Here is a 12,458-nt window from a genome sequence, read left to right on the forward strand (position 1 = left end):
CACTTAAGTTTGTTTTGAAATAGTCATTCCTTCGAAGTTTCTCCTGGACAAGGAGCACAGGAACTTGCCCAATGGCAACTGCAGGGCACTTGCCTGGAGGGTTGGGGACGTCAGGCATTGGGAAAGGGGGACTTCCCTCGAAGTGTGCTGATTTCCGAGTTCTCCACTGGGGGTACGCTGGGTGGCCTAAGCCTATCACCACCTCTGGACCTGTCACTGCAAGTGATGTTTGCTTCATACAAGAGCCGTAACCCCGGTGATCACATCCTTGCTGCACACTTAAGTAGCGTTCAACCATTGCTGTGACCGACATGGCAGTGTACACCGGCGCCCTGGACCACGTGCCTCCCATCGTGGCGGCACCTCAAAACAGTACAGCCCAGAACTAGGCAGGAGCGCCAGGGTTAGCCCCAGCACCGCACTGCCAGAGTCCTCCGCGAGCCCAGGACGCCGCCGGGGGCGGGGCCTCGCGGGCAGCCCACTGCGCACGCTCGGCGGAGGCGGAGCCGGCTGGGCGGGGCCTCGCGGGCGGCCCACTGCGCACGCTCGGCCGGGGCGGGGCCTCGCGGGCGGCCCACTGCGCACGCTCGGCCGGGGCGGGGCCTCGCGGGCGGCCCACTGCGCACGCTCGGCCGGGGCGGGGCCGGCGGGGCGGGGCCTCGCGGGCGGCCCACTGCGCACGCTCGGCCGGGGCGGGGCCGGCGGGGCGGGGCCCTCGGTGCGGCGCCACGTTGAGGGCGGGGCCGGCGCGCGCGGGAAGTGCTTGTGGGCGGCCGGTCGTCCCGGCTCCCGCGCGTCATGGCCCTGCCGGTCCCCGGCTACTCGCCCAGCTTCAAAAGGCCGCCGGAGATCCTGCGGCTCCGGCGGAAAAGGGCCCGGAGCCAGGGGCCCGCCGCCTCCGCGTCCCGCGAGCTGCCCCCGGAGCCCGCGCCGCGCCGCGCCGCGCTGGCGGCCGGGCTGCCCCTGCGCCCCTTCCCCGCGGCGGCCGGCAGAGGCGGCGGCGGCCCGGCGCCGCGGAACCCCTTCGCGCGTCTGGACAACCGGCCGCGGGCCCCGGCGGAGCGCCCCGAGGCGCGGGCCGCGGTGAGTGTCCGGCCTGCCGGCCGCGGTGGCTCTGCGGCGGAACCGGCCGCGAGTCAGGGACGGGAGGTCTGCGGTCGGGGCGAGGAAGTGGGCGCAAGAAAGCCCGAAAATCCTGAGAAATCCCGGCCTCGTGCAACTTTGACGGGTAAAGGTACAAGAACCTGCGTTCCCACCGTGATTATACCTCCCTTAGCAGCCGAACTCGGGATAGGAGAATGTGGAGAATAAAATCAGACTACTAACATTTTCTTTACTATATGACTTTTTATGTCTTTTGCGCCAGAGTTTATGCATCAGTTAAATGTGCAAAGCTCTGGCTTTTTATCCCCTTGATGTTGATATTAAAGTTAAGACACAAAGCCAGAGCGAAACACTGATGCGTTTGATTTGTTCGAGTATAAATTTGAGTACACTGACATTTACTGAGAAACTCGCATACCAGGTAAAGCACTGTATACGTTTAAAGCAAACGTTATTTAAGTTTAAAAGGACTTTTTTAACCTCAGTTTTTAGATTCTAAACAAGAAAATGATTTGCAATGGGAAGAGTCATTACCAGAAAAGACAACAGTTGCAGAACTACTCGAGGTAATTTAAAATATCATTAGAATGTATAAGATTGAAAGTGATCATGTCTACCAGCGTTGAAAGCATGGCACAAGTCAAAGTAAAGAACTTGGGAAAGGATGCCTAAGCATAGCAGGTGTGGGTCATGCTTCTGCCCCCAGCGTTTTTAACACTTCTTTAGGTGGTAACTTCTCTAGCCCATCCCTCAGTAGGCAGCCCTCCAGTTTCAGCTGCTTTTTTAACTTATGCCTATAATAAATCTTCAAAACAAATCCCCAAATTACCGCCACAGATTGGCATAGCACTGAACCTCCCTGTCCCCTCCCTAGCTCCCACAAGTACTTTTGTTGTGATTGTTTCATGAATTGGGAAATTATTCCAATGGGAGCAGGCCAGAAAAGCTCCCTGAGAGCCGGCTTGGTGGCGCACGCTTGTAATCCCCTCGCTTGGGAGGCAGAGACAGGAGGATCCGCAGGTTAAGAGACCCTGTTTCCAAAAATAAAAAAATAGGTCTGGGAGTGTAGCCCGGAGGTAGAATGGCTTCCAGGAACCCCAGTACCACCAAAAAGAAAAGAAAAGGTCCCTGAGATACAATCTCCCTTCTTCACATGCTTGATTTTTGTGTGATATTACCTTTTAATGTGGATGATACTGACTTGAAGGACAACAAATCAGATTAAGTATAAATTTTATTTTTATATTTGTGTGGTACTGCCTCAGAGCTATACCCCCAGCTTTTTTTTTTTTTTTTAATTTTATTATTTTTTGGTGGCACTGGGGATTGAACCCAGGGACATTCTACCTCTGAGCTACACCCTCAGCCCTATTTTTTTATTTTAAAACAGGGTTTTAGCCAGGCGTGGTGGCGCACGCTTGTAATCCCTGCACTTGGGAGGCGGAGACAGGAGGATAGTGCAGGTTCGAAGCCAGCCATGCTGGCTTAAGAGACCCTGTTTCCAAATAAAACTATAAAATAGGTCTGGGAGTATAGCCCGGAGTTAGAAGGGCTTCCAGGAACCCCAGTACCACAAAATAAATAAATAAATAAATAAATAAATAAATAAATAAATACAGGGTTTACTAGGTTGATGAGAGTTGCACTACTTGCTGAGACTGCTCCTTTTGCAGTCTCCCAAATACAGAGATTACAAGCATGTGCCACCATGCCCAGCTCCATTTATATTATTAATTATTATTATTACTATTTATTTTTATTTTTTGGTGGTACTGGGGTTCCTGGAATCCCTTCTACCTCCCGGCTACACTTCCAGACCTATTTTTATATTTTTGTTTGGAAACAGGGTCTCTTAAGCCAGCCACGCTTTGAACCAGCTTGATCCTCCTGTCTCCGCCTCCCAAGCGCGAGGATGACAAGCGTGCGCCACCACGCCTGGCTTTATTTTATATTTTTAAGCAAGGTCTTGCTAAGCTGCTCAGGACCTCACTAAATTGCTGAGGCGGACTCAAACCTGCTGTCTTCCTGTCCCAGCATCTCGAGTACTGGGATTACAAACCGTGGGCCAGCAAATGTTTAAGGTCAGCAAATGCCCCCCACGCGCCCCCCCCGCCCCAGTACTGGAGATTGAACCCAGAATGCAAGCAATATAGCATTTCCAAGTTACATCCTCAGTCCAAGAAACAGGGTCTCACTAGGCTGCTGAGAACCTCACTAAATGGCTTAGTCTGTCTTTGAACCTGTAATCCTTCTGTCTAACCTCCCAAGTGCTGGGATTACAAGCATGGACCACCATACCCAGCTTTGCAAGTGCTTTAATTATGGCCTCTAAGGAGCCCACCTAAAATACTTGCAGAAGCAGCTTAGCCTCCTAATTTTAGAGGGATTAAAAGATACTTTTTAAAATATGGGGAAGATGTCTACTGTGATAGCAACATATATAGTACTTTAAAGAACTATAAAAAGTAAAAAGTAAGCTGTGCCTTTTTCCAACACCAAATTTTAGCTTCTCAGAGGTAACTACTGTTAATACTCTTATTTAGCTCCTTTTAGACATTTCCAGTGTATAATGTATTTTTTATACTATTTATTAGCCGGGAGTGATGGCACAAACTTGTAATCGTAGTACTTGAGAGGCTGAGACAGGAGGATCGCAGGTTCGCGGCCAGCCTCAGCTACTTAGTGAGGCTCTCTGCAACTTAGACCCTATTTCAAAATAAAGAATAAAAAATGGGCCTGGGGGTGTAGCCAGAATGCCCCTGGGTTCAGACCAGTACAGAAAAAAAAAAGGTTATTTATTATAGTTTATGTAATTTTAACATTTCAGTAAGCATGTTACCTAATAAAACCTTTAGATGGGAGGTTTTTCTTGAAACTACTAATTTTTGTGTTCTTTGTTTTCTAAAAGACTCCACATATATCATTCTTGGAATCAGATACTCCTTCCTCAGAAAGTACTGAGTTACCTGTGGACTGGAGTATTAAAACTCGACTCCTTTTCACCTCTTCTCAACCGTTTACCTGGGCAGATCATTTAAAAGCACAAGAGGAGGCTCAAGGTCTTGTCCAACATTGTAGAGCAACAGAAGTTACTTTGCCTCGAAGTATAAAGGTAATTCTGAAGTAAAATAACTTTTAACATAAAATTAAGTGTAAAATGCTCCTCTGTGTTACATTTAGAGACCAGTACTGACCATCAGTGGTGTGGGCAGCAATTGTTTGTGCTAAACCATTCTTTTCTAAGGATTTTTTTTTTTAAACTAGGGGTGGAATGCAGGGGCTTTCTACCTCCAGGCTATACTCCCAGACCTATTTTATATTTATTTGGAAACAGGGTCTCACTAAGTAGCTGAGGCTGGCTTCGAACCTGTGCGATCCTACTGTCTCAGCCTCCCAAGCGCGGGGATTACAAGCGTACGCCACCACGCCCAGCTTTTTCTAAGAATTTTTGAAAAAGGAAATGGAAAGCAGTTGACTAGGATTACAAGAGAATATGGACCTTACTTTTTTTCTCATATGGGATATACTCTGCTTTTTGTTTATGTTTGGGGAAATTTGTATTGTTTTTGTTTTGGGGTGGGTAGAGTGAGAGTGTGTGTGTGCGTGTGCGTGTGTGTGTGGGGGGGGGTTGAATAGGGATGTTCTTTCTCTGAACTATACCACTAGGCCTATTTTATTTTTTATTATGAAACAGAATCTCACTAAGTTGCAGGCAGCCCTGCTAAGTTGCTGAGGCTGGCCTCAAACTTTTGATCCACCTGTCTCAGCCTCCCAAGTACCAGGAGTACAGTTGAATGCCATCACACCAGGCTTCTGCTTTTTAATATGCACTGATTCTTGCTACCTGAATGAACAATGGTCTTTTGTATTTAGTAGAGTTAATGAGTTCCAGAATGGTTTTAGAGAAATACAGCTTCATTACTTTGAAACATCTCATCAACTCAAAGTAGGTGCAAAAGGGTTACTAAATGAGACCATGGTGTATCTTTTTCAGTATCAGCAGGATGATTTGTCATTTGCAATATCAAGGTTTGTTTACTTGATGTTTTTGAAACATATTTGGTTGGGGATGAGGTTCAACAAAATTATACACACATAAGCACACACTTCTCCTGAAGAAAGTCTTTGTGGGCTTGGTATAACATACCGGTAATCCTGGTATTTGGGAGGCTGAGATAAGAGGATCACAAGCTTGAGGCCAGCCTTAACAACTTTGAAACACTGTTTCAAAAATAAAATGGGGCTGGGGGCATAGCTCAGTGTAGAACACCCCTAGGTTCAATCCCTAGTGCCACAAGAAAAAAAATCAGAAAGACAGTCTTTGTCCTTAAGGCTAATAGAGACAGGAAATTGTCCCCATCTGTGTCTTCCTTCTTTTTTTTTTTTTTTTTCCTGGTGCTGGGGATGGAACCCAGAGGCTTTTAAAACTTCAGGCTACACTCCCAGACCTATTTTCTATATTTTATTTGGAAACAGGGTCTCACTAAGTAGCTGGCTTCGAACCTGTGCGATCCCCCTGTCTCAGCCTCCCAAGCGCGGGGATTACAAGCGTGCGCCACCACGCCCGGCTCTGTGTTCCTTCTGATACATGGTTTAACAGACTAACTGCTGACCATATAGGCTATCCCAAACAAGGATAAGCTACATCTAGCTCCTTGACTGTTGTTAATGTTTTCCAATAAAAAGCAGTACAGATTATTAGATTAATGTTTAGTACCCTCAGTCTCTTTAATCTGTGCCTCTCATGGGTCACAATCACCTGCTCTTCCCTCTGGACTTTAGGATCCCAAGCTGTCCACTGAGCTCCGTTGTGCCTTCCAGCAGAGCCTTGTATATTGGCTCCACCCTGCCATGTCTTGGCTACCACTGTTCCCTCGAATTGGAGCTGATAGAAAATTTGCTGGAAAGACAAGCCCTTGGTCACATGATGAGACCCTGCAACACGTGTTAATGAGTGATTGGTAAGATGAGTACAAAACCCCTGCAGTCCAGTGATGAGTTTTCGTGTTAGTGGTATCCTCTCCTAATTGTGCTTGTGACATGGAAATGTAAAGGATAGAAGGATCTCTTTGTCCTCAACTTTATCAGAAGTAATAACCAATATTTAAACTGTTTGGTCTTCTTTCTAAGCTCTTAACACTTTATTAATGTGAAGTGTGTGTATGTATTAGAAAAATATAAACAGGTGTGATTCTTTTAATGTTACTTATGTGAGGGAATAACTTATGTTATTCCTTTCTTATCATAAGGTACCCAGAGACAGTCAGCAACCAATTATAAGTTAAATTTTGTTGTAAGAAAATAAATAAGTGTTTAAGTCGTGTACACTATTAAGTATTGAGAAGTCATCAGCAAATCTCTACTACTAATTTTGATCCTTTAAAGCCAAGTTTACATAACTACAAAAATTCAAACCAGGCTGGGCACGATTGTAATCCCAATACTTGAGAGACTGAGACAGGAGGAGTTCAGGTTCAGGCCAACTTCAGCAGTTTAGGCCCTCCACAACTTAATGAGACTGTTTCAGAGTAAGAAATAAAACAGGGCTAGGGCTATAGCTTGGTGGTAGAATACCCCTGAGTTCAACCCCAACACCAAAGAAATTTTAAAATGTTTAAACCCACAACCAGTCATGGTGGCGCATGCTTGTAATCCCAGCATTTGGGAGGCTGAGACAAGAGGATTGCAGGTTCACAGCCAGCCTCAGCTACTTAGTGAGGCCCTCTGCAACTTAGTGAAACCCTGTTTCCAAATAAAGAATTAAAAAACTAGGGCTGGTAATGTAGCTCAAAGGTAGAATGCCTCTGGGTTCCATCCCCAGTATCAAAAAAAAATAAAAAGTTCATGCTGGGCATGGTGGCACATGCTTGTAATTCCATCATTTGGGAGGCTGAAACAGGAGGATCACAGTTGCAGGACAGCCTGGGCTACTTAGGCCCTCTGCAACGCAGTGAGACCTGGTTTCAAAACAAAAAATAAAAAATAGGGCTGGGGGTGTAGCTCCGAGGTAGAAGGCCTCTGGGTTCCATCCCCAGTACCACAAAAAAAAAAAAAAGGTCAAACCAGTATTTGAAACATTTGTTATTTTTGTTGTTGTTAAGCATGTCAGGGGCATTCTGCCTCTGAGCTACACCACAGCTCTAATTTTTATTCTTTATTTTGAAACAGGTTCTGAGTTGCAGAGGGCCTCAGTAGCTGAGGTTGTCCACAAACTGCAATCCTCCTGTCTCAGCTTCCCAAATGCTAGGATTACCAGAGAGTGCCACCATGCCCAGCCTTATGTTGTGTTTTAAACCAGATATCATGCTGAATTATACAAAATTACATTTTAAATATTTGAGTTAAATGTTTAATAATACCTAAAAACATCTTTTTGCCTCCTAGGTCTGTGAGCTTTACTTCTCTATATAACCTGCTGAAGACAAAACTTTGCCCCTATTTTTATGTATGTACCTATCAGTTTACTGTCCTGTTCCGAGCAGCAGGCTTAGCAGGAAGTGATGTGATAACAGCTCTCATCTCTCCTACAACAAGAGGTTTAAGAGAAGCTATGAAAAATGAAGGTAAAAGTTTAGGTTTAAAGTATGGATAATTACTTTATTAAAGACTTGCCTTAATAACTAAAAGTTGAGGGGGTTTTGTTTTGTGGGTCTCAGGATGGAACCCAGCGCCATTCGACCTCCGAGCTACGCCCCCTGCCCTATTTTTTAGTCTGTATTTTGAAACAGGGTCTCACTAAGTAGCAGCTGAGGCTGTCCGCGAACCTGTGATCTTCCAGTCTTAGCCCCCCAAATGCTGGAATTATAAGCGTGTGCCACCATGCCTGGCTAGAGTTGAGTTCTTTTACCAGATGATCACCACCATTATTTTAAGAAATTCATTTTTTCTATAGTTGGTTGTCTCTTTTTTTTTTTTTTTTTGTACTTGGGGTGGAACCCAGGGTCTTTTCTACCCCTGGGCTATACTCCCAGACCTATTTTACATGAAAACAGGGTCTCACTACGTTGCTGAGAGCCTCACTAAGTAGCTGAGGCTGGCTTCCAACCTGTGCGATCCTCCTGTCTCAGCCTCCCAAGTACTAGGATTACAAGCGTGCATCATCAACGCTGGCCTGAAATAATTTCTTCTTTTTTTGTTGTTTGTGGTACTGGGGTTGGAACCCAGGGGCTTTTCTACCTCCAGGCTATACTCCTAGACATATTTTATTTGGAAACAGGGTCTCATTAAATTGCTGAGAGCCTCACTAAGTAGCTGAGACTGGCTTCCAACCTGTGCGATTCTCCTGTCTCAGCCTCCCAAATGCTGGGATTACAAGCCTGCACCACCACGCCTGGCAGTTGGCTGTCTCTTACACATTAAGTTGATGGTGTTCTCTTCTCTAATTTCGAAAGTAAGATACAAAATAGGCCACTAAGTCAATACCTGAGGATACCGTTTTAGAAAATCTTTTGTAGAGTCGGGTGTGGTGGTGCTCGCTTGTAATCCCAGCATTTGGGAGGCTGAAGCAAGAGGTTCACAGACAGCCTCTACTGCCTAGTGAGGCCCTCTGCCACTCAGTGAGACCCTGTTTCAAAATGAAGAATAAAAAATAGGGCTAGGTGCGTAGCTTGGAGGTAGAATGCCTCTGGGTTCCATCCTCAATACTGCAAAAAGAAAAAAATCTTTTTAGGTAGTGCAATTACCTACTCCCCAAGTAACATAATTTTCAAATTGAGTCAGTTCATTGGTGGATATAAGTGGTTGCATTCAGCACATTTCCAGAAAGTGAATGTAGAATATAGCATAACTTATGAAACAGTATCACATGTAGTGAGATGTATTGTTTCCTAAATTTTTTGTTTCAAGGATGTGTATGTGTATGTTTGTGGACTACTGTTAAGAAAGTATGAAGACTACATTAATAGACAAGTGTAAAAACTCACTAAAAATTTCATATACTGTTAAAGGAGGACATTCTGGTTACTTTTAAAAATGTGTTGTTTTTCTCATGTAGGTATTGAATTTTCTTTGCCTTTAATAGAAGAAAACTGCCATAAGAAGAGAGAATATGGAACAAGCTTGGGACAGGAGTATGTGGTTGAAATAACTTTTTACATGGTCCAGTGACTTATGGATTTGGTGAAATTGATTCCTAAAAGTAGCAGGCTTGTGAAATGGGCACTCACTATAGCAATTTTCTAGGGATCAAGCAGTCAGTGATGAGGATGAAGAGGAAAGTTTTTCTTGGCTGGAAGAGATGGGAGTTCAAGATAAAATTAAAAAGCCAGATGTGCTTTCTCTCAAGCTGTATCCTTTCAAGTTACTGTTAACAAGAATGAACTTTCAGTTAAGTACAGTAATATCGGTGGTTTTAAGATCCTATTAAAATTCTCCATCATAGCCAGGCATGCTTGTAATCCCAGTCCTTGGGAGGCTAAGACAAGAGGATCACAGGTTCACAGCCAGCCTCAGCAACTTTTGAGGCTGTCTGAAACTTAGTAAGACTCCATTTCCAACTAAAAGTAGATCAGAGGGTGTAGCTCAGAGGCAGAGTGCCCCTGGGTTCAATCCCCGGTACCACAAAAAAAGAATCTGCTATGATATTAAATAACAAATACCTAAGTATCAATAGGTTGTGAAATATTGAACTGTTTCTAAGTGAAAGCATTCCTTCCTATATTGGTTAACTTTGCCACTTGGGGTTAGGTAATGAATTCGTTTTTGCTCGTTGTCAGTTTCTAGCAATTGCCAAGTGTTCAACATTTTTTTTCATACTTCTGAGTACAGTGAGTGATGGCAGCACTTTCGTTGTTTTGAGAAAAAGATTCTGGGCGATTCAGACTCAAGATTATCTTCCCCACCAGTGTGGGATTTGTTGCCATTTCCTTGATGGGCGTTTTCAGTCGTAAAGAGAAGCATGAAGTGCAGATGGATCACAGGCCTGAGTCTGTGGTGCTGGTGAAAGGAATCAGCACCTTTACGCTGCTCAATTTCCTCATCAGCTGCAAGAGTCTAGTTGCTACCTCGGGGGCACAGGCAGGGCTGCCACCGACCCTTCTGTCCCCTGTAGCTTTCCGAGGTGCCACCATGCAGATGCTTAAGGTAATTCAAGGAAATTTTGCGTTTCACTAATCGCCAAAACCTAGATTTTAAAGAAGTCCTTTATATTTTAGATAGGATGAATTCTTGATTTTAAAAAATTAACTCCCAGTATTTTTATACTTACTGTTTTAGTTTTGCTTTCAGTTTAAAGACATCTTTGATGTAACACAATTATATCAGAGAAACTGTGTGAAAATATATGGTTATGAGATTCCTTTTACTTGAACTATTTGAAAATGTTTATTCAATAAACCGTAATTGGCAACAAGAGCAGCTTAGTGTTAATTTCCTTCTTGCCAATTACAGAGTGTTGATTGATCTCATTTTGTTTTTATTTATTTACCAATGCAAGAACATTTCCAGAATACTCTTTACAGATCTCAAACTGGATCACTGATAAATAAAAAGAATAGCTATGTATCTGTATGGGTAAATATACATGACATATATGCTGTTAATGGCTATAAAAATGATTGTTTAGTTTTCCCAGTCCTCCATATTGACAGCCTAATACTAAATTAGATGCTATGTAAAAAAATGTACTTAAACCTAAAATCTCATTATGTGGAAAGGATACTGGTGATAACTGAGAATTTACTATGCAGTTTTACTCATATATTTTGTTGATGTCTTAGGAATGACTTTTCAATAAATATAAAAGGAAGCCTACATGAGAATGTAGTGAACACATTTTTAGCTAAGGGACAAAAGCTTGAGAAATGTAGATTATAATTTTTTTTTCTTTAACTTTTCGTGAAGGCACGAAGTGTAAATGTAAAGACACAAGCTCTTTCTGGATACAAAGACCAATTTAGTTTGGAGATTACGGGTCCAGTCATGCCTCATGCTGTACATTCTATGACCACACTACTCAGATCTTCACAGAGCGGGTCATTTTCCGCAGGACTGTATCCCCATGAGCCAACTGCTGTATTTAATATCTGCCCACCAGTGGATAAAATACTGGATAAAGTAAGTATTCACCTCTAAACACTTGTGTGGTGCTCAAGATTGAACCAGTCTTCCTCTGAGCTACATTCCCAGCCCCATTTCGTTATTTATTTTGAAACAGGGTCTTACTGAGTTGTCAAAGGCCTCACTAAGTGGCTGAGGCTGGCTATGAACTTGTGATACTTATGCTGTCTCAGCCTCCCAAGTACTAGGATTACAGGTGTGCACCACCATTCCCAGCTCTAAACAGTGTTTTAGTCGCTAGTTTCCACTGAGTAGCTGAAGGAAGTCATGTATGTTGAGCTGAATTTGCTAATTTTATCAATTATGAGGACGGAATATCTCTAAATTGTATATGTATGGTCAGTGTTATAAGTTCAAGTTAATTATTCCAGTAACAATGACTAAGAACTTTCATTACGCTCTCACATCCAAAGCTTACTGTGATTCCTTTATGGAAGCATGGGTATTTATTCAACTATATTTGACTTTAGTTTTAAACATACTTAGATTTGAGTGTTATAAACCTTGGGAACTGACAATATAGTTTGCTACTTCTAAAAACTATGTTAGGATGTCACCTTTTTTTTTGTGGTACTGGGGGTGAAAGCCAGGGGCCTTCTACCTCAGGGCTACACTCACAGACCTCTATTATATTTTATTTGGAAACAGGGTCTCACTAAGTTGTTGAAAGTCTAAATAGCCAAGGCTGGCTTTGAACCTGTGCCATCCTTGTCTCAGCCTCTCAAGTGCAGGGATTATAAGCGTGTGCCACCAGGCCCAGCTAGGATCAGCTTCATTATATGTAAATTACATAAATGTACCAGTTATTTTGTCAGTCTTCAGGGTTATTACTAAGAATTGAGTGTTCAAATACTAATGTGCTTTTTATTTTTATACCCATTTCCATAGGAGGCTGTTCATAAGGAGCTTACTAACTGCGGATTGCACCCTAAAGCCCTGGAGCAGCTTAGTCAAATGCCATTACTGGGGAAATCATCTTTACGAAATGTGGAAATGAATGACTACATATGTAACTGGAGATCCTGAACACCAAAGTAAGCCTAAAAGGAATCTTTGCGGAAAATATCCTCCTAGCAAGGAAGTCCAAGATTCTAATACCTTGGGTTTAAAGTTCATTTTGAAAGCTAAAGAAAGGAGTACACTTTAAAATACTGCAATGTTTATAAACATTGGTTTTACATTACATTTTATTATATGCACTGAGTAATCGCATTATGGTTTTAAATTGACATTTTGATTTTACTGTTTCATGCGATTTCAGATATAAATTTTTTAAAACCCAAGATAACGTGAATGAG

General features: G+C 43.3%; 1 protein-coding gene across 1 annotated transcript; it reads left to right on the forward strand.

Moving 5' to 3' along the window:
* Positions 1-798: 798 nt before the first annotated feature.
* On the forward strand, positions 799-12,186 carry DONSON (DNA replication fork stabilization factor DONSON; the record flags this gene model as incomplete). The annotated part of the gene is made up of 10 exons (XM_080696261.1): positions 799-1,083; positions 1,590-1,670; positions 4,013-4,216; positions 5,887-6,065; positions 7,489-7,667; positions 9,098-9,173; positions 9,286-9,390; positions 9,987-10,185; positions 10,945-11,157; positions 12,049-12,186. 10 exons carry the CDS (start codon positions 799-801, stop codon positions 12,184-12,186), a joined length of 1,659 nt encoding a protein of 552 aa, XP_080552387.1.
* Positions 12,187-12,458: the final 272 nt, after the last annotated feature.

The sequence above is a fragment of the Muscardinus avellanarius genome (assembly GCF_963383645.1).
Source record: "Muscardinus avellanarius genome assembly, chromosome: 5".
In the NCBI taxonomy this organism is placed as follows: domain Eukaryota; kingdom Metazoa; phylum Chordata; class Mammalia; order Rodentia; family Gliridae; genus Muscardinus; species Muscardinus avellanarius.